The 22,060-nt window shown below is 53.7% G+C and overlaps 1 protein-coding gene across 1 annotated transcript in view; it reads right to left on the reverse strand.

The window, feature by feature from the left end:
- Positions 1-1,581: 1,581 nt before the first annotated feature.
- The window catches only part of Itgb5 (integrin subunit beta 5), a 115,774-nt gene continuing 95,295 nt past the window's right edge, over positions 1,582-22,060 (reverse strand). Inside the window, 5 exon segments of the mRNA XM_028886359.2 lie at positions 1,582-2,292; positions 3,331-3,497; positions 4,534-4,653; positions 7,385-7,485; positions 11,467-11,689. Of these exon segments, the coding sequence (XP_028742192.1) occupies positions 2,197-2,292; positions 3,331-3,497; positions 4,534-4,653; positions 7,385-7,485; positions 11,467-11,689 (707 nt within the window). The 3' untranslated portion in view covers positions 1,582-2,196.

Consider the following 22,060-nt stretch of genomic DNA (forward strand, 5'->3'; position numbering starts at 1 on the left):
ATCAAAGCTCCTTCCCAACAGTGCTAAGGGACCCAGTCTTCGGTATTCAAGCCTTTGGGAGACAATGAGCTCCAAGGTAAAGCAAAGGCCAAGAGTGTTTACCTGTAAGTGGTATGACTCCAAATGCTTTTCCCCTTATGATTTTATTTCCTATCTTGTCCAATTAAAATTTTTAATTAGAAAAAGTTTCATTCAAGGCAATCAATAAAAATACAAAAGTCGGGTGGATAGGTGAGTCAGTAAAGTGCTTGCCTTATAATTTTTAAATTATTAAATGACAGATCTGGCTGGGTGGTGGTGGCACATGCCTTTATTCCCAGCACTCAGAAGGCAGAGCAGCAGTCTCTGTGAGTTCGAGGCCAGCCTGGTCTATAGAGCAAGATCCAGGACAGCCACCAAAGCTATACAGAGAAACCCTGTCTCGGGGGGGAAAAAAAAAAACACTAAAAAAATTTTAAAAAAAGATCTGATCCTGGCATGGCAGACACATCTGTATCCCAACACTCAAGAGGTTAGGGAAAGAGGACCAGCCTGGGCTTCAGAGTGTAGAGTGATCCTGCTACAAAATAAAAACAAAACCCAACAAACCGACAGAGCCAACAAGATGGCTAGCAAGCAAAGTCACTTGTCTCCTAAGCCTGTGGACTTGAGTTCCAGGTTGGAACTTACAAAAAGATGGGAGGAAAAAACCCACCACCATAGTTGTCCTCAGACCTCCCGAGGTACGCTGTGGCACACCTATCCCTGCCTCCCAAATCATGTTACACACACACACACACACACACACACACACACACAACACACACACACACACACACGGAGCTGGGTCTTGTAAAATGAAGCATTCTTGTTACCACTTCTGGCTCGCTATTGCAACCTTAGGAAATGAGGAAATCAAGGTTGGCCGTGGGCCACAGTCTCCAGGCTGCTTATGTCAAGGACTTCCAGCAGGGGGCAGCAGGTCCCTTCACAGTCTCTCTAAAAACACCCCGGAGGTGGCATCTGTGGCTCAAGTGTCACATGCTCATAGCACTGACTATAGAAAACAGGATTTGAACAAGTTAATTCAAGGTCTCCCGGAGACCCAAAGTAAGTGGAAGAGAAACTACATTTTTCCAAAATTGCCCCCCCCCCCAGTTTAGGAAGTCTCAAAGCCACCTTTTTTTTGTTTGTTTGTTTTTGTTTTTAGACAGGGTTTCTCTGTGTTGTTTTGGTGCCTGTCCTGGATCTCACTTTGTAGACCAGGCTGGCCTCGAACTCACAGAGATCCGCCTGTCACTGCCTCCGGAGTGCTGGGATTAAAGGCGTGCGCCACCACTGCCCAGCAAGCTGCAAGTTCTTACATCTGGATCAGGAGGCAGCAAGAAGAGAGACACTGGGCCTGGCTTTGACATCTGAAACCCCAAAGCCCTCCCTCAGTTACATACACACTCCCTCCAACAAGGCCACACCACTCAATAGTGCCACTCCCGACGGGCCTCTGGGGAGGGGCGGGGTGTGTGTGTGTGTGTGTGTGTGTGTGTGTGTGTGTGTGTGTGTGTGTCCATTTCCATTCAGACCACCGCACCAACAGAGAGTTGCTTGGATTCAATCTTTACTTCCAATCCCCAGACAAATCTTCCCTTTTCATTTCAAAAGTACTAAACAAACATGGACAGGACGGACAAGCTAACATTTGCAAGGTGTATACCTTCAACCGGCGCCTCCCCAGTTCCACCAGCAGCACCCACAGACGCCAGGCAGTCCTGGGGGGGGGGGCTAGTCATCAGAGTCATCAGATCTACACCATAAATGCGTGACCTTTTTATTTCATAGAAAAAAAAACCAACCAACCAACCCGCAAAAGGCAGACTGCGCCCTAGCTTTGTACACACAGACTCTTCCAGATATACCATCGAGTCTGGTGGGGGCAGAGAAGAGAGGGGCAGGCCAGCCTTCAGCAGTTCATGGAGACAGCAAGCTGGAGGCAGCAGAGAGCTGAGAATACCAGAGTCTTCTTGCTTCTCCAAGGGCCTCTGGCCTGCAGCCAGGGGTCATGGCCAGCTACCTCCCGTGTGGGTAGCAGGCCCCCTAAGGCTCCGTGGAGGGCATCTTGCTGCTTGCTTAGTTAGTGCGAGCAAGTGGAAAGCAATCCAAGACACCTCGGTCTTTGTCCTCGGTCCCGTCCAGCCACCCCGAAGGAGCCACCCAGCTCCTTCAGTCCACCGAGCCGTTGTAGGATTTGTTGAACTTGTTGAAGGCGAAGTCGACGGTGTGTGTGGAGATGGGCTTCCTGTACAGGGGGTTTGAGGCCTGCGAGCGAGAGAGAGCACAGATGTTAGTTCAACCTCCGGTCTAGCACCTCCGGGGATGCCTGCTTCGGGCTGGCTCTGTGCACTGGGGGATTCCCTCCCTTCTCCGAGCGTTCCCTCTTCATCTCTGAAACGGAGGGCTTGGGCAGAAATTCCCAATTCCCTTGTAACCTGAGCAGACAGACTCTATCTCTGCGGGGTGTGTGTGTGTGTGTGTGTGTGTGTGTGTGTGTGTGTGTGTGTGTGTCGGTCAGAGGTCCTTCCTCTGAGCCCGGCTCTTCTCCTGCAGCTGCAGGTGTGCCTGGGGTGGAAGGACTTGCTCATATGGCCATCCAACCAGACCTGAGAGCTTGAGCCTTTTTCCCGGAAGTCCGTCCAACTTCCCACTGAGCCTGCTCTGGCACTCTGCCCCACAGCAGACCCAACACGGACCAGGGGTCTACGTGTTCCCCAAGTCTTCCAGGTGTGTGGTTCTCTCATCCAGCGCTGCAGATGTGGATGCTCCATTGTTCATAGATTTGTTTGTTCTCTGATACTAGGGATTAAACCCAGAGCCTTGTGCATGCCTGGTGGGCACGCTACTACTGAACTACACTAAAAAGAAAAAAAAATAAGGTTTTTTGTTTTGTTTTGTTTGTTTGGGTTTTTTTTTTTTTGGTATGAGTGCTCTATTTGCATGTATGACTGCACACCAGAACAGGGCACCAGATCCCTTTATAGATGGCTGTGGGCCACCATGTGGTTGCTGGGAATTGAACTCAGGACCTCTGGAAGAGCAGCCAGTGCTCTTAACCTCTGAGCCATCTCTCCAGCCCCTGGTTATTTTTATTTTGAGTCAAGGTCTTGGTAAGAAGCCCAGGCTAACTTTGAGCTTCTAAGTCCTCCGATCTCAGCCCCTGGAACGGCTGGGATTATAGGGGAATACGACCACACCTAGCTCATTCTTGGCTGGTTTCATTGTTTTTAATTTCAAAGATACTGGCTGCCTTTGGCCTTTGCTCTGGGACCACCGCCTCTTCTTTACCCATCCCCCACTCACCATTTCATAGCGGGCCCTGGAGCGCTCACTCTGGAACTTGGCAAACTCTCGGCGGTCATGGATGGTGACGAGCAGCTTCCAGATGGCCAGGAGTGCCATTCCGATCAGAAGGATGCTGCCAACCACAGCCAGCAGGATGGTCATGGCATTAGGGGCGCTTCCACATTCTGAAAGGGCCCGGGAGACAGGTGGGCAAAGCCATCAGCATCCTGCCCACCTCTGCCTCCTGACCTCAGTTACATTCAAGGTGAAGGGTTGCCTCCCACAGACAACTTCCCTTCTGCTACGCGCCCCCACGCTGCCTCTGTGTGACTGAAAGCTGGGGCGGTTGCAGGCGGTCTCAAGACACAGAGAGTAAAATATTGAGAGAATTCAGGAACTGTTTCAAGCTCACACAGCCAAGTGTTGGCAAAGATGAGCACCCTGGTGAATGGCTACGCGTCTCCTATTGGGCTGTGCCCCAGGGGCTCTAGCCTGGCCCAGCTCCAGCCCAGGGTCAAGCATTTCTGAGCCCTTCGTGACGAGTTCTGAGGAGCGAATGTGCTTCTTTCCAAGCAAAGACTGGGCTTCGAAAGCAAGGCCTCACTGCCACAGGCAAGTGCGCCAGGCTGGTACCATGCCTCCTGTGCCTCTGGCCCAGGAAGGCAATGCTGTGCACAGCGAGTCGGGCTCAACTGGCAATCTGGGTTCTGTGACGAGGAATCTGCAACCCTTTTTCTACTTCCTCCACAATCCAAAAACTGAAATGGCTGATTCAGAAACCCCAGTCACTCTGAGGCACAGGCTGTTGTTAGTCCCAGTGCCCAGGATCCAAGACAGAATTGTTGGTACTGACAGGCTGCCATGACCCAGATGATCCCCAACTCAAGGGACAACCCAGGCCTGGTGGACCAGCTGCCCGGTACCCTCCCTGCAAAACCCCTTAACCCAGCATGCTAAAGTTTCCTCCATGGCGACACACCACAGCAACACTCCCACAGCTCTACGGCCTCAGTCCCAGCCCTCTGCCTCAACAGTATGGCCGGCTGGTGGGCTCCACACAGGTACTTTGAGACAGGGTCTCATGTAGCCCAGGCTGGCCACACAAATTTCTCAACTCTCTGTCTCTACCTTCCAGAGTACTGGGTTCACAGGCGCACACCACCACATAGGGACTAGCCCAAGAAAGCAGGCCCAGGATAGCCCCCGCGGGCTCTCACCTACCTGGCTCCCTGAGGACCGTCAGGTTGGACCTCCCATTGGGCAGTTCTGTGTAGCTGAACATCATGACGCAGTCCTTCGCTGTTTTGTAGAAGCAGAGCACAGCCTCCTGGTCATCTTTGACTAGGAGAGAAGCAAGCAGAAACACCCTGAGCATCTCTCTGGGAAACATCAGAATGGCTGATGGACAAGGGTCGAAGCTAAGCACCTCAGAAAAAGACGGGAGACTTAAAAGGGGCCTCGGGGGGCTTTAAAACAAGCTCAGATTTCTCACATCAAGATCACAGGCCCAGGGCTTTGGGGACATGTGGATCCCATCAGGACTGTCAACCCTCTGAAGTGTTGGCTGGTGGTGACATGATATAAAAGAAGCCTTCAATGGTTGGGAGTGGGCACGGGTGAGTGGAACTGCATGCAACAGGCCCGAGTGAGTGTCAGCCTTTGGAAACCGGCCCAGTCTGCAGGGCTGACCTGACTGAAGAAGACAAGGCATTGCTCTTCCCCAAGAGCTGGAACTCAGGGTGCCGAGGCTCTCTGGATGAGAGGCTGGCTTCGTGGTGGTATTTCACACTGATACTGTGAGCCGCTGTCAGAGGTCAGGCCATTAAAGACCCAGCTCTGTCTATGACAGGTTTCTCTGCTGCCAAACTCCTTCCTCAGTTCCACAGCCCTTCTCTTTCCCCACACCATCCTTGACCGGTTACTGTCTTGCCTGGGTTCCCGGAAAAGGGTTTGAAGAATGATCTTTAGGATAGGGCTGGAGAAAAGGATGTCAGGCCACAAGGGCATCTTGGTCTCAAACCACTACCACAGGTTAATGCTATGACGCTAAATGTGCCTCCTTTCCTGTTTTCAACCTGGCTGAACAGGACCTTCGATCAGGAAGTAGATGAACGGGTGTGGTGAGCAAACGTGAAAACCCAACCTTTTCTCTCAGCCCCCTCAGAGTTGGTGAGGGTGTTCCCCGCCCCCCCCTCCCCGACAGGGGTGTCTCTGTGTAACAGTCCTAGCTGTCCGGGAACTCGTTTTGTAGACCAGGCTGGCCTCCAACTCACAGAGATCCACCTGCCTCTGCCTCCCCAGTGCTGGGGTTAAAGGTGTGCCCCGCCACCACCTGCCTGAGGGTGTGTATTTTTAAAAGCATAAGGAAGAACTGGACGCCGTGGCACACAATTACAATCCCAGTGCTTGGGAGTCTGAGGCAGGAGGACAGAAAGTTTGAAGTCAACCTGGGATATATAGTGAGTGCAATATACAAACAGAAACAAAATTATAAGGCTGGGCGTGGTGCACACCTTTAATCCCAGAACTTGGGAGGCGGAGGCAGGCCCATCTCTGTGAGTTCGAGGCCGGTCTGGTCTATATAGTGACTTCCAGGCCAGCCAGGATTACATAGTGAGACCCCCACCTCGAAAATAAACAAGCAAGCAAACAAATAAAAAAAGCAAGCCAGCCAGCTAGTCAGCCTGCCTAGGGACAAGTGATGGATCCAACCTGTCCTTCTTTGCAGAGTCCCCTCAGAGGCTTGGGCTAGGAGGAGCCGTGCACAAAGGACAGGCTTGTGTGGGGGAGGTGGGAAGGGAGCCCTTTTTCCCTAACTCCACGTGCTTCATGCAAGAGGAGCTCCGCCAGGCCCTGGGCGGCAAGCCAGGGGCAGGGCGAAAGGCAGGAGTGTGTGAGAGGTTGCAAAGAATCCCCAACTCCCCAGAGCCTGGCACAGGGCTGGCCACAGGGTAGGTGCTCACTGAATGCCTGCGTGATAAACAGACCGAGCATACTCCGGGCCGCCATTGGGCCAAGCAGTCAGTCAAAGCCAGGGGAGAGGGAAAAACAGAGTCTACAATGAGAGAAGCCAGGACCGCAACAGGCAGAGCCAGGGCCAGGAGTTTGCAGGAGCTGGGGGTCAAGGCCGAGGGCAAGCCTGCTGGCACTGGTGAGCCTCGGTTGAAAGTTCCCTCTTCAGACATGCAGTCCCTTGGGAACTGTTTAATCATTTCAAAATGTAGCCAATTGAGGGAACTCACAATGTTAGGCCAGTGCCCAGAAATGTCCACACGTGTTAGCATATAATCTTGGCTCCCCCCCCCCCATTCCTTCTCAATTGACATTGCCTACCGTGGACATTCTAAACAGCGTCATGTAATACCTCTGTTCTTTTCTGCCCAGCTTCTTTCACCATCCCAGTGATTTGGAGGCTCAGATGTATTACCAAGTTAGTGCTTTGCTCTTTATTGTGATTAAAAAATAATATTCCATGATGGATGGATATAGAACATGTACGTCATCATTCATTCATTAATGAGTAACTGACTATTACAATCAATGCTATAAACATGTGACTATCGGGCTGGAGGGATGGCTCAGCGGTTAAGAGCACTGGCTGCTCTTCCCAAGGTTCTGAGTTCAATTCCCAGCAACCACATGGTGGCTCACAACCATCTGTAATGAGATCTGGTGCCCTCTTCTGGCCTGCAGTCATACATGCAGTCAGAACACTGTATACATAATAAATAAATCTTTAAAAAAAAAACATGTGACTGACTATCAGGCCCAACTCTTTGGGGGCATGTACCTCACAGCGGAATTGTTAGATTGTGCAATGATTCTACAAGCAGCCTTTTGTGCAGCAGCCAAACTGATTTCTGTGTGACATTCCTGCCACTAGTATGTGAGGGTCCCATCCCACGGTCCCCTTTGGGAACCAGCAATCATGCCAAGGCAGCTATGCTGGGCTTGACTCAAGGCTGAGACTATTTGCTCCCCAGGGAGGGTGAAAAAAAAAAAACAAAAAAAACCTCTCGAAGCCTGCCAAGGTCCACAGAGACAGCTGTCCATAGTGACCCAGAGCACTCACCAATGGCGTCGACCCACGTGATCACCTCGTCTTTGCACTGGTGGTGGCAGGTCTGGTTGTCAGGTTTCCCCGAGTGAAGCAGCAAGCACTCCACACAGTCTCTGAGAAAAACAATGTGGTCATTAGCTGCTGGGTAGTGTCCCAAAGGCTCGGCCGCACTCCTGACGTCTGGCTTTGGGGACACGATGCTCTGACATCTTACTGGCGTTAAAAGGAAGCCCCAGGGTCTCGGAGAGACATGTATGAGTTTAGAGACATCACTGATATACAAGTCAACTTGCCAGCTGCAGGCCTTCCCAATTCCGACAGCGGGAACCAAATCTGCACCCTGCTACAGTGAACTGGCCAAGGAGTCAGCTCCGGGAATAACAACTACTCCTGGCCCTTGGGGGGTGCCTCCACATGCCTGGGGCCAGCGTGTGAAGCCCTTGTGTTACCCCAATCTTGGTATTCTCATGTGTCGCTCTCTGGACAAGGCTCTGTAATAACATGTCCTCTCCAGAGGACTTTTAGCAGTAAGTAAGCCTCGGGGCCTGGGCTCCACTGCACCTTCAGAGCCGACCTCTAGGATGGGGCTTCCTGGCACGTCTGATGCCTGGAAGGACGGATCATCACCGTCTGCGCACCTTGGGCTCCCATCCCCTCCCTGTTCCCATACAGTGTCTACCTGCCAGCATCCTTCAGGGCATGCTGGCCACTTACCTGGTAACTGGTCTACACTAAAGCTGGTACATTTTATAACAGAGGCCTTCTCTAGAAAATGGATGAGGAGTCAAAAAGAGGCCCTCTCAGTACCCCCACCCACCCACCTTTGGGTGACTGCATGTGAAGATGCTTAATTACAATGCCCTGTTGAACAGTTATTATTATTATTATTATTATTTTAATTTCATGTGCAGTGGTGTTTAACCCGCAGGTGTGTCTGTATGAGGGCATCTGATCTCCTACAACAGAAGTTAAAGACAGCTGTGGCCGGGCGGTAGTGGCGTACACCTTTAATCCCAGCACTCGGGAGGCAGAGCCAGGCGGATCTCTGTGAGTTCGAGGCCAGCCTGGGCTACCAAGTGAGCTCCAAGAAAGGCGCAAAGCTACACAGAGAAACCTTGTCTTGAAACCCCCCCCCCCAAAAAAAAAAACACACACACAAAAAAAAAAAACAGCTGTGAGCCACCATGCGGGTGCTGGGAATTGAACCCGGGTCCTCTGGAAGCACAGCCAGCGCTCTTAACCGCTGAGCCATCTCTCCAGCCCCCCAGTTATTACATTCTACATCATCAAATCTGCGCCCGGACAGTCTCCTGCCTGAGGTTGCATCAGAATAGAAAACTGGGAGGTGGGGGGCACCAGAGGGAAGCCAGGCCTCAGCCAAGCCACTGTTAAAGTTTGTGAGAGAGGAAGGGTCCCTGCCTCCTTGGCAGGACCAGGGTGAAGCAAATTCCAGGGCAGCAGGGGTAACGTCAGGCAGCCCAGGGGACAGCAAGTCTTAGGGCACTGGGAAGTCTCAGGATGGCATGGGGATTCTAGAGCCTCCCCATGCAGGGGGGGAGGGTGCGGTGACCCTGGAGTGAGGGGTAACCCCACAAAACCCCAGCCCCAAGGGGGCAGGTCACCCTGCTTATCCCACAGGGGACCAGAAGAGTTGGGTGTCTAGAAAGTTCCCTGATACCGGAGGGCTCTCCATCATACTGTAGGGCCACTCTACAGAGGAAGCCAAGCCGTCAGGAAGAGGAGAAGCAGATCAGGGCCTCTCCCAGTGTCCTGCCTCCCGGACATGCTCTGACTACCGTCTGGACACTGACAAGGAATGGACTGTGGGTAGATCATGGAGAGAGAGCGAGAGCGCTGGGACTTTCTCGAGAGGACCCCGACATGCTTAGGAATCTACTCCAGAGTTGGCAAATCCTCCTCTGTTTGGGCTGATCTCACAGACACGCGAGAGCTGGAGCCAGGCCGTAAGGCTCCTATCGGTCTCCTGTCCTGCCTGGTCCTTCCTCTCACTCCCGCCCCCACCCCTCGGGGTAGGCAGGCTTGGCCCGGGGGCCAGAAAGGGGTGGCGGCTCCATCTCTGGTCATTCATGCTGACCCTTGCTGGACCTCCTGCCAGTCTCCAGGATCAACACATGGCAAACAGGAGGCCTGTTTCCGGTTGGCTGGGACGACCCCCCCCTCCCCGCCCCCAGAAGCTCTGCTGTATGTATCACCACAGCTCCAGGTCACTTCCAGGACACACTCCATACAACCCATGGGGATACAGCGGCCGAGATCTGAGCTCCCCACCCCCACCCCCGAAACTCAGGCTGCACTGTAGTTATGTATTAAAAGCATGGCTGCCCCTTGACAAAAACAAGCCGCTTGGAGATTTTGTGCAAGGCTTGTTAATTAAAATCAGCTGGAGCCGAGTGTGACCTCACCAAAGTGAAGGGTGTGTTTGGTTAGTTCTAGAACACACGGGATGAAGGACTCAAGTATTCAAAAACCTCTCAGAAAACAGAAAGTAGGAAAACAGCCTAAAAATTCATTATCAAAAGAACTTTGTCGAAAGAAAGAAATAAAGGAAAAGAAAAAAAGAAGAAAAAAAATTCCATTAGGCTGTGAAAGACACAGAAGGTCAGTGTGGTCCTGGGATAGATGAGAAGGCCGGTCTGTATCTTTGGGCTTTCCTAGCTCTTCAGATTTTTAAAAAAGCAGGGTTGCCCCCCCCCCCCCTTAACTGCCCCCAAGACAACCCCACATTGCCTGCGGCTCCACAGGAAGGTAGACAAGGCTTCAGCTCCTTTTCCTGACTCCGTGGGCTGCCCCGGGGGCGAGGCCCACTCCCCATCAGCCTCATGTGCCCTAAGCAGTGGGAGCGATACTCCCCAGGGTCTGCTGGGAACTGTGGGGCCAGGGGGTCCCTTGGACACAACATGCAGACTGGGGCTGTGATGCCACCCATACAGGCATGGTGTCTGGGCCACTCCCTGCCCATCTTGTCTCTCCATCTACAGACAGATTCAGTTGCCTGTGCCCAGGGCTGTCTGTGGCACCCAGCCAGGGAAGGTCAGGCCACTTCGGAACGTTTCTGAACACAGTCGACCGGCCGGCCGGCAGCAATCACGGGCTCTGAGAGCATGAACTCACTTCATTATCGGCCTGGCCAGACGTTAGCAGGGAAATCTGCCAGAAGAAAATCACACACTTGTGCTCCCTCGCCAAAGAGTAACACTGCCTGGATCACCACTTGTTTCTGCATGGTGCCCAGCGCCTGCCCCCCTCCCCCTCCTCCCGCCCCGGGCTCCTGGGCACCAAGGATGACACAGCTGTTTCCCAGCAAGTTCGGACAGCCAATGTCACACGCCCGTGCTCCGGGCAGCACCTTGGCTGGAGACTCTTGCAACAACTGACTTCTGTGGCAACCCAGTGGTGGGGGTGACGAGCAGGGCTCAGGATGTGTGTGTGTGTGACCTGACTCCGGGCTGAGCCATGGACAGTCGCCTAGACAAGCTCCACATTCAGCGCTACTCTATTAGCAGCATAAATAGAGCAGAAAAATCCCGAAGCCTCGGCACTCGCTTCAGGCATCCCTATCTAGGTCGGCACCTTTCCATCCCATTTGCCTCCTGATGACAGGTTACAGCGGTTCCCACGGGCCTGGTCCATGCAGCATTGTTCGGGAGATGCTCTGCAGGGGATCAACGTCGTTTGGGAAAGAGGAGCGTACACCGCATTCCCTTCTGAGAACACACGACGGCATTCCCGAGGCTCTGTTTGGTCCAGACCCGGCACCAGTTTCATCTTATTTAACCATCACTCTGAAATCTCTAAACGTGCTTAGAAGGGATCGGTGATCTTGTTTTTTTTTTTTTGTGAACTGTTTTACTTTTTTCCCTCCACCGATCCCTACCCTGCCCCCCCCCCCCCCCCCCCCCCCGACACATACACCCAGCATTTCATGGCCATTATTCTGGTGACTGTTAGGACAAAGCTTTGGTCGGCAGCCTGTGTGTAGGCAGGAGGTTGGGCCGCAAGCACAGGAGGCCGGCTGGGGAGGGCTGCCTGGTGAGAGGCAGGCCTGGGGTGAGGGCGGAAGAGCAGGCCCTTACCTCTTGGAGCTGCAAGCATCTGGGCAGGTCGGGCACTTCTCACATGTCTCCCCAAAGGCTCCAGGCTCTGTACACTGGCACTGCCCACAGACGCAGCGGCCACGGTCACTGCAGATCTGCCCGTCCTTGGCCCGGCATGCGCTGATGTCTGTCGAGCAGTTACAATTGTCCCCAATGTAGCCCGCGTGGCACTTGCATTCTCCGCAGTGACACTCGCCATGGCCTAAAAGGGGACACACATATGCACACACATATATCAGTCAGGGCTTGCTGGTCTTTTGTTGTTGTTGTTGTTGTTGTTGTTTAGAGACAGGGACCCTCTGTGTAGCTCTGGCTGTCCTGGAACTCACTTTGTAGACCAGGCTAGCCTCCAACTCACAGAGATCCTCCTGCCTCTGTCTCCCGGGTGCTGGGATTAAAGGCGTGCGCCACCACCGCCCGGCTTGCTGAGCATGTGCAGGGCCTGCCATGTGCCAGGGTGAGGAATCCCAGAGAGAATGGGGCTTAGTCCTCAGAGCCAGAAAGGGCCTGGTGATGCCACAGGATAATATGCACGGTGCTTCGATTGGTCCAGACCCTGGTCAAGTCATGACCTCAAACCAGAAAAGCTTCCTGGTTGAGTTGATATGTGAAGACAGTTCCCCGGCATGTCCACGCCAGAAATTTTATGTCGAATGGCAAAGAGCTACAGACGAGATGAAGCAGCGCATCCTCTTCTGGACGGTCTAGCTGGACCGTAAACCAAGCAACAGGGTCCTTACAACAGGAGTGGGGGTGGCGGGGGTGGGGGTGTGAGGACAGAAGGAGGCTAGGGGACAACGGAACCAAGACACCCGATAGCTGGCTTTGAAGACGATAACCAAAAAATGCAAGGAGTATAGCCCAGAAGCTGGAAGGACCTAGCGCCTCCCGGGCTGTGAGGGAGTACAGCCACGCGGGCACTCTGACCAGCCAGGACAAACAAACTCGGCTGTCTGACCTCCAGCGCTCTCGGAGAATAGATCCAGACTGCCGGGGACGCACAAAACATACGGTGATTTGTTACAGGTCCGACCAAAACCAAGCACGGCCATGCTTCCGCAGTCCTAGTGAGATGCTGACTTCTGACCCTGGCCCCCGGGGCCCTGCCGTCTCCAGACGGAGTCTCAGCCCTCACTGGCACTCTTGTGGTACTGTCTGCTCCACCCGTCCTCACAGTCACCCACAAGGCAGGTGCAACTCATGAGAGATGGAGCTGACACACAGAAGAGACAGCTCACGGAAGGTCACTCAGCCAGCTGCAGGAGAGGGAGTCAGCCCAGTGTCCTTGGGGTGAACTCTTCTCCTGCTCCACTGCCTCCCAGAGCAGGCTTTGGCCATCGTGAGAACCTACTGGGGACAACCTAGTTCTTGCTGGAGGGGTCCTGTCCCAGCCTGTCAGGGAGGAGGTGTCATAGAAATGAAAGCATATTGGCACACTGCCACGCGCTTGCAAAAAGCGGCCTCTTGAGAACAGGAGCACGTCTATTTCAAACGTCCTCTGAAAATGTCCTGAGCGGGCCCTGGGACAGCAAATAGCTAGGGGTGTTTCAGATATTGTGCCCTTGGGAAGAGCTGGAAGGTCAACCGTCTCCAACAGAGGTTACTCCTGTTTTGCCCCGTGGTATAAAAATGCCCCGCGGTGGGGAGGAGCGCAAGCGCATCCCCAGAGAGCACGCTGCTCTGCCTGGGACTCTCCATAGGAAGTCTCGGCAGATCTGATGATGTTGGCATGCCATCAGGCTCCTCCAGTCTTCTCTGTTGGGTGGTTTAAGTGCCCAATGTGATGTTTTTGCTATCTGCTACTTACTGCTTGCTAGATGCCTAGGCAGATGCGCTCCTTCATTAAGCACAACTATTGTAGATTAGCTGTTTGGCACAGGGAGGCACTGTCTCAAGGTTCCGCAAGCATCAGGGGCAGCAGCATCACTGTGTGAGTACCTGCTGGGCACAACCGTGAGTGTCCTGAAAAGCACGGCCACAAGCTGTATCCTTGGTCCTCTGGGGATCGCAATCTTCCAGTGCTGTAGATGGCTCCCTTTTCCAAAGGGTTATTTCTATTCGTCTGTCTCTGTGTGTGGTTAGGGGCATACGTGGGTGGGAGTCCACAGATCCAGAAGAGGGTACCGGATCCCTCAGAGCTGGACATAACAGACTGTTGTGAGCCTCCTGACACGGCAGTTGGGAACTGAACTCTAGTTCAGCGAGAAGAGCAGGTGCTCTTAACCAATGAGCCATCTCTCCACCCGCTAAATGGCTCATTTGAAAAAGTTCACCGTGTTAGTGCCACATCTTCCTCCTGGTACCCTGTGGCTAAGGCTGACATCGAGAAAACCAGGAGTCTGCACGTACTGAGTCTCCACCCATAAATGAGTGCTAGATGGGAGAGCACACAGCTTTGGGTGTCGTCATGGTGGAGCTCAATGTGTTCCCCTGCATTTTGGAGTCAGTTATTCTACGCTGGAATCCAGCATGCTCCTGATCACTAATGAATCCGGTCTACAATATAGGTTACGACCTAACTTTGGAAAGACTCTTTGTCAGTCACTCAAATTCCTGGTCCTCTTCCTCTGGCTCATGTGCTCTGGAGTGCCCACCACCTGCAAGGGACAAGGGGACCATCTGGAGTGTCCCTGTGTCCTAACCCTCCTTCACACGACAGCCTCTCCACTCACCCTAGGGCTCCGAGCCACAGGGCATTTCATCGGTGGTGCTGAGGCATATGGCCAGGCCTCTGGGAAGGGAAGAATGCCAGGCAGGCAGGCAGGCCAGGAAGAAGCTGAGGAATGCATCTCACACCACACAGGAGCTGGCATGTGATGTTTATGCCACAAGAAAGTGACCGTACAAGGTCACAGACTCGGGGAGTTCAGGGTGACCACTGCCTCTCCACCAGCTTGTGACCTGAACAACGGCAACCCAACCCACAGGAGTCTTCAAAGATGAAATGGATCCACCATACACAACCCCTGCTTCTCGCTCTCACCCCAGGGGCTGTGTTAGTCAAATTAAATTCAAGGGGTTCATGGCTAAAGGCAACCTTTGCTCAACATTTCATTATGAGAAACCTGCAGAAAAGGTGAAGACTTTGCTGCGGACATCCACACACTTACCTCCCATACTCTGCCAGTGGGTACCACATGTGGCTTTAGCATATCTACCCATTCATCATGTATATATATATTTTTAATGCATTTCAGAGTCTACCTTAGGGGAGAGCTTCATTTTTCATTTTCTAACCTGAGACAGGCGTTCACTAAGTTACCCAAGCTGCCTTGAATTCACACTATAGTCCAGGCTGGCCTTGGAGCCCTGATCCTTCTGCCTCCATCTCCCAAGTAGCTGTATGCACCCCCAGTTTAGCCAGGGAACAATTATACGATATGGTTCTGACAGGCTCCAATAGCTCACACATCACAACCTTCCATAAAGCAAGGGCGTAAGAGCCGCAGGAGGCATGGCTGGCGATACATTTCCCAGCACTAGAAGCCGTTTCCTTGACACACACAGTTTCCTCTCTGCCTCTGTGCTTGGCAGCATTAGAAAGTGACCCACATGTAATTTCAAACAACATCCCAAGATCTCAGAGTTTTGGAGGCGTGCACCACTCCACGGCAGGGCTGGGTTTGAAACCCAATGTGTGTGCCAGAGGGAAGGAAGTCTTGATTTTTCTGGTGACCAAACATCCACATGCAAGGGTCGCCTTGCTATAGGACGGGCACTCTCGGCAGAGGCTCGCGGAGCTCTGTATTCTCACCATGATGGTGGAGCAGCAAAGGAGCCCCCTTGCTTGTGAGCACATCTGATATCCCGCAGGTCTTAGCGCGCCAAACACCCAGCCCAAGGTTCCGGTAGCAAGTGGGTTCCAGCTCCAGAGAGCAAGCGCTGGGGGATGCTGGCGGTACAGGAGAGGTTGTCGTAGCTCTTGGAGGGAACAAGACCCACCAGAGACCCAATGTGTCCCCAAAGCGTCCCCTACCTCGGTGCAGTGCGGACATGACAAGCAAAAACAGCAGCTGTGAAGTAGTGTGTGAAGAGTCCGGCCTGCCTGGGAGAGGGCTGGGAACGGTAGTGGATGGAGGGGATGTGGGACACAGAAAATCCCCACACGCGGCTTTTCGGCTTCCAGTATTTGAGGATTCCAAAGCAAACTCAAAGAAAACCAAGTACAAGGCCTGTACTTGGTGACACCGTGGAGGCCACCACTACTCATGTCCTTAAGGGAGTCTTGTCCCCAGTAGAGACTCGAATAGTTACAGTTTGGTGACCCCCTGGCTGCTCACTGCCTTTTAAAGATAGCAAAAGAGCTGGGGGCGGGGCAGGTTGGTGGTACAGCCCTTGCCCAACATGCACTGGGCCTGGGCTTCCATCCCCAGCACCACATATCACACGTAAAAGCTAAAAGCACTTAGGTAAAGATGTGGCATTGGCCACTGTGTCCTCCTTCGCACTGGCTGTCAGTCTGTCTAATAACAGGGATCTTTCCCAGGGAGGCAGTCAGTCTATCTAATAACAGGGATCTTTCCCAGGGAGGCGGGCTGAGCCCCAGAGCCTACACCACAGTGCTACAAAGCAGGTTAACTGGGAACTGGTAACTACTTGCCATCTTGGCTTCAAGTCTTCCAGTCTCCTTTAGGAAGTGTAACTTGCATAGCATCCAGACCCACAGGTCTGATCAGCGTATCCTTATTCCAACGTCCAATTCTCAAACATCTTCCACATCTTCGTATCTACACAGTTTTGCCCTCTAGTGCCCTAAGAAATGTGTGTATTAAAATGATGAGCAGGGGCTGGAGAGATGGCTCAGAGGTTAAGATCATCGTCTGTTCTTCCAGAGGTCATGAGTTCAATTCCCAGTAACCACGTGATGGCTCACAGCCACCTATAATGAGATCTGGTGCCCTCTTCTGGCATGCATGCAGGCAGAATACTGTATACATAATAAATAAATAAATTAAAAAAAAAATGATGAGTAGCATTTGCCCTCTGCTCCCAGGATCAATAACCATCAATCACCAGGGTCAAGAGGGCCCAGGGGACCTAACGTGAGGCTTCTTCCTCAAAATCAAGCCAAATGATAACACTATTGGGACAGAGGGCCCTGAAGTCAATGGCGCCTATTCACTATCGGGCAGACATAAATATGTTTCCATCACACACAGAGAGGGGGATATTTGACAGTGTGAGCGCTGCCATGAATTGCTACACATGTAACTTATGATCAGCGCCTCCCCTGTCAAAATGATGGGCAGCTAAATGGTCAGGAAGTTGTAAATGTGCCTATTTATACAGAAATTCAGCTCTACAGAATTCACAAAACAGTGCTTGTGTGGGCCGCAGGCCAAGTCTTCCTGCGGCTTTTACCAAGCAGAATATTGGCTATTCAGAGGCCGGGGCTGGAATTGGGGAGGCAGTGGTCTAGAAGGCCAAGGAGCCAGCGAGAGGAAACTCAGCATCAATGCTTCATGGAGGTGAAGAAGGTCAAGCGGGGATGTGTGTGTGCTAATGGGGGTCCCAGGACAAGGTCCAGCAGGCAGGCGAGCATGTGAGCACAGACACCCGCTGCAGGCAAGCTGGAGAGGACGGGATGGGAAGCAAGCGTGAGGACCGCAGAGCATTCTTCTGAGAGAGGGAAACTTAGGAAACCGAACTCTGAAGGAAATCACAGCCTGGCAGGAGAGGAGAAGACCGAGGCCATGGCTGGGCCTCTGTGAGATGCCCAGAGGGGCGGAGCTGAAGATGAGGAGGAGAATGGATGGTGGAAAGCTGGAGGGGCTTGGGCTGGACCACATGCAAATCCTCTCCGTGTACTGTGAACTTGGACAAGTCTCTAAGCTCTCCGATGGTGTTTCCTTTCCTGTCAGTGAAAAATGACACTTGGTGGCAATGCTGTGGAAATGAAGGGCAGAACTGGCTGCCCCCGAACAGGGGGGCTCAGACAGAAAGGAAAGCTATGAGGCAGGCACCGAGGACTTCAGGAGCCGGGGGAACATGTCAGTGACAAGAACGGTAGAGGATCTGAAAGCTGGGCAGAGGCATTCCTAAGCTGAGCGGAGGCGCTGCCCAGTCTCCCTAGTCCACTGTGCTCACAGAGACATCAGACTCAGGACAAGCAAGGGCGGGATTTTCACGGCTGAGGTTGGCCATGGAAGAGAAGTGGGGAACACAATGAAACATCTAGAACTTGAGGCCGCAGTCAGCAGGATTCTGGGATCAGACTCTGACCTGCCTCCCCGCCCCATCCTCCATCTGCTGGCACTGAAGCCTCGTGTCTTGGCTTCTAAATGAGGCTTGCAGAATTGCCTCTGTACTGGGTAGCCCTGTGAGGTAAGCCAACCTGTATAAAACACCTCAGCATGCTTGGCATTCAGGAGACGCCAGCTTCCTCGTCCCGATTGTCACGGCAGTGCAGGAGGGAGGCTTCCTGCCAATCTGATCGAAAGCCTGCTTCGAAGCTGGAAGAAGTTCCCACGGATTACCTGGTCCACACCCAAGCTGAGGCAGCGATGCCCAGGACCAAGTGCCCACGCCGCCTGCCAGTGCCAGGGCCTGGTGGAACTTCTGGACCACGGCCACGAGTCTAGGTGGAGGGCCTCACAACACAAAAGGCCAACTGAGCCCTGCCAGGGGGGGGGGGGGGGGGGGGGGGGGGCCTGGTGTCCTCAGCACAAGCATATTCCAGCTCGAAGATAAACTTTGAATCAGCGAAGGGAGGCAAGCCAGGCTGCTAGCCTGACCCTGAAGGCAGGTCCTCAGTTCCAGGCCCACAAAAGAAGCTCCTGCTCTGTTTCACCCACGGGCTGGAAGACAGTGGGCCAGCTTGATGGAGGTTCTCGTCTTCCTATGCTCAATTCCAAAGAGTCTCAAAGCAGGCAGAAGTCACAACCTTCAAAGCCAGCTCCTGTCTGGTTCTGGAATCCACTGGCTCCCTCCCCAATTCCGGCTGTGGGAAGGCTGAAGGGAAGATGGCCCTCAGCCTGGAAGCGTCCCTTCTCTTCAAGGTCCCCCTCCCTCTCATCTCATCCTCATGTGTTTACAAACCCCCTCCTCATCCATCCCCCCCCCCCCCCCCGCCCCGTGGGTGCGCCTGCCTCTTCTCTCCTCACAGCTCTGAGGTCGAGGTCACCTTCCCTCTCTCAAGCCCTCTCTGCCACAGCCAATCAGCTTCCAATCTCCCACAGGCCTCCTTGGCCTCAGAACAGGCCCGTAAACAGGAAGTGGCTAAAGAAATAGAGGGAATATGTGTGCTGGAGGACCTGGACCTTCTGGGGGTAACTTCTCTGGTACTGCAAGTCCAGCCTCACTGCTGTTCCAGACATCTGAGCGAAACCTTCAGCCAAGGTGGAGGTCTCCCAGCAACTCTCGTGAGAACAGGGAACCAAGGTGGCCACTTGATGTGCTATGTGTGCGTGCATGTGTGCGTGCATGTGTGTGTGTGTGTGTGTGTGTGTGTGTGTGTGTGCATGTCTGCAATACCCCAAGCCAGGGCCCACAGTCTCCCTCTGTGCCTGTGGGAAGGAAGAGCGGGAAGCATCCCCCTCCCTCAGGCATCCTGAGCACTCTGATGCCAGGCTGTGCGAAGTCTTCTCAGATGAATTGACTGTGCCTAGACACACACGCAGAACTCCATCTGGGACTTCGAACAGGAAGGGGAAATCCCTCCGGAGACACACTATTCCTGGTTCTCTGTTGACAAACAGGCTAGAGTTATGTAATGGACCTTCGATGTCCTCAGGTGTCCCTGGCTGGCCAGGGTGTCTCCTACTCTGGCCCTCCCCCACTTGTGACACTTCCCTGGCCTGCACAGATTCTCCCTTACAGAAAGAGCAAAGACAGAGGGCTTCTGAGAGGCACGGGATCTTTCCAGCTCCCTCACAGGGCTCTTAGCTGCAAGGAGATAAAGGCTGGCGACAATGCTTCCTCACCAAGGTCTCCTGAGCTCAGGGCAGCCCCTCCCACAGGGACGCAGGGCATAGATGGTTTAAGCCAGCCTCACTGAGAGAGCCCAGGCCCGTGTCCTTGGCGATCCCAGCACTCGCTGGCTGGCCTGGCCAGACCACTGCCTTCCACAGTAAGGGAGAGAGGGTGCCCGTCTACCTTGCAAGGGGTGGGGGAAGGCTCTGTGAGCACGAACCAGAGGTGGACAGTTTGCTGTGACATCCAATGCCGCTTAGATGAGGCCACAGAAATCTCCTCAGAACAGATGACTGAACACTGGCCACCAGCCAGCCAGTGCCACACCTGGACCGTGTCCCCAAGGTGCCTGTGTTTACGGCTCGTTCTCCGGGGCCTTGGGACGGTGTGGGGCCTAGCGGAGGGAGCTACATCACTAGAAGCAATGTACACAACACCTCAGTCTACCCAGTAACTCCATGTAGTGAGGACAGTTACTACCGTCATTTTAACAGGTGTGTGGGAACTGAAAAACAGAGAGGCCAAGTAAGTTCCCCAAAGCTACACAGTTGGCGCATGGCAGGGATATGAAACCCATTTGTTGGACTCTGGAGTCTATTCTCTGGTGGTCCTGGGACAGAGTTCAGTGGTGGAACACTTGGCTATAGGAGTCTATGCTTTTTTTTTTTTTTTTTTTTTTTTTTTTTTTTTTTTTTTTTCTGTATTGTCTCTCTGTGCTGCACGTGTTCTAAAGATAGTGTCTCATTATTTAGCCCTGGCTAGCCTGGAACTCGCTATATAGACCAGTCTGGCCCTCAGGGGTTCAAAGCATGATATCGTGAAGATGGTGTAGCCTCATGCACACGCCCGGCTCATCCCACCAGAGGCACCAAGTCAGCCTTGGCCTCCCTCATCTTCTCTGTTGAACAGGGATGGCCAAGTTGATGGTAGTGGAGGAACCACCACAGCTGCTGCTGGTGTGTGCCGGGCTGGGAGGCCGGGGTAGGCCTCCGTTAATCATCTCGTGTTTAGAGAGAGCGGAGGAGGGAGGGAGGGAGGGCATCTGAGGTGGAAGTTAGCAGCCGCTTCAGAGGGGAATCTGAAGTTGCAAGACAGCGGGCAGCCGGGAGGGGAAGGGAGGAAGGCAGTGAACCCGTGAGAGACAGAGAACAGTTAAGCTGGGGATCCCTAGGGATGGGGGTGGGAGGGGGGACGGTGGCTGAGGACCTTCAGGGCCAAGCTGCCTGAGGAGGAACTCCTATGACCTAGAGGACCCCAGCTTCCCAGAGCACCAGGCCCTCTCTCTCCCCGTTCCCATGCTGTGTCTGCCCCTGCTTCCGGGGTCACTGCCCTCTGTGATCTCAACTGGAATATGAACCAGGCGGAAGCACGCTTCTGCTTACGAGACAGCGGCTGCTCTTCCTCGGGATATCACACCTGCATGTCCACCTCATGCACACCTGCGAGGGAGCCCCCCGCCCCCGCCACCCCGGCCGCCGGACTCCCTCCACCTGCCCGTGTCTTTAGGTGTCTCAGGGTCTGGCCAGCCTCTAAGGGTCTGGACACATGCGGAGGCTCACGTTGGAACCATCACTCTGGCTGCAGTGTGGACAGCGCACGCTGGGGTAGCAGCAGAGGGAAGGAACGGACTTCAGAGGAGCAGGAAGGTCAGGGCAGACGGATGGAAAGGCTGGGGAGAAGGCAGGATAGGAAGGGTCAGGGCAGACGGATGGAAAGGCTGGGGAGAAGGCGGGATAGGAAGGGTCAGGGCAGACGGATGGAAAGGCTGGGGAGAAGGCGGGATAGGAAGGGTCAGGGCAGAAGGCGGGAAACAGGGCAGCGTCTAGGCTTCTGCCTCACACTAGACGAACCAAAGGGGAGACACAGACACCTGGGAGAGCCTTGCTGGGAGGAAGAACAGAGTTCAGCTGGGTCATACTAGAGTACAGGCTTGCAAGAAGCTCCCAGAACTCAGGAGGAGGGCACGTGTGTGCGGCTGAGCAATCTAGGGTTGCTGGAGGCACCCCAGAGGGTGATCCCCAGAGAACCCTGGCAGCTGGCTGGAGGAGGCTGAAGGCAGGAAAAGAGGACACGGGTGAAGGAGACCAGGACGGTTGAGCCCAAATGGAACTGAGTTCAGGGCTGAGGGGGAGGCGACCAGTGGAGACAGCCCCTTCGTACAACTGTTCTGAGAAACATGCTGTGGACAGAGAGGCATGATGAGCTGCTAGTGAACGGCACTTGATGGGGGCAGTTTTGCTTTGCTTTTCTGACTTTCATATTCATTCTCTTGCCCTCCTCCCTCCCCCTTCCTCCTTTCCTCCTCCCTTCCTTATTCCCTCCCCCCTCCCACCTCCTTTCTCCTCCTCCCTTCAGACTGGAATATGTCTGAAAGCTGACCACAGTCAGACATGGTGGCAGATAGCTGTATTCTCAGCACTCAGTTGGCAGAGGCAGGAGGATCGACACAGTTTTGAGGCCAGCCTGGCCTATACGGCGCATTCCAGGCCAGCAAGGGATGTGCAACGGAACCCTGGCTCACAAAACCCAAACAGCTGACTTAACAGGAAAGTGCAATACTTGGTGGTTTGTGTCCCTGATCCCATCAGCCCCCACACTGATAAACTTGTATGTGTGTGTGACCAGTGCCTAGCATGGCTTCCGGCCCTCAGAGGACACTGAG

Source organism: Peromyscus leucopus, chromosome 12, assembly GCF_004664715.2.
Source record: "Peromyscus leucopus breed LL Stock chromosome 12, UCI_PerLeu_2.1, whole genome shotgun sequence".
NCBI classification, from domain to species: Eukaryota; Metazoa; Chordata; class Mammalia; order Rodentia; family Cricetidae; genus Peromyscus; species Peromyscus leucopus.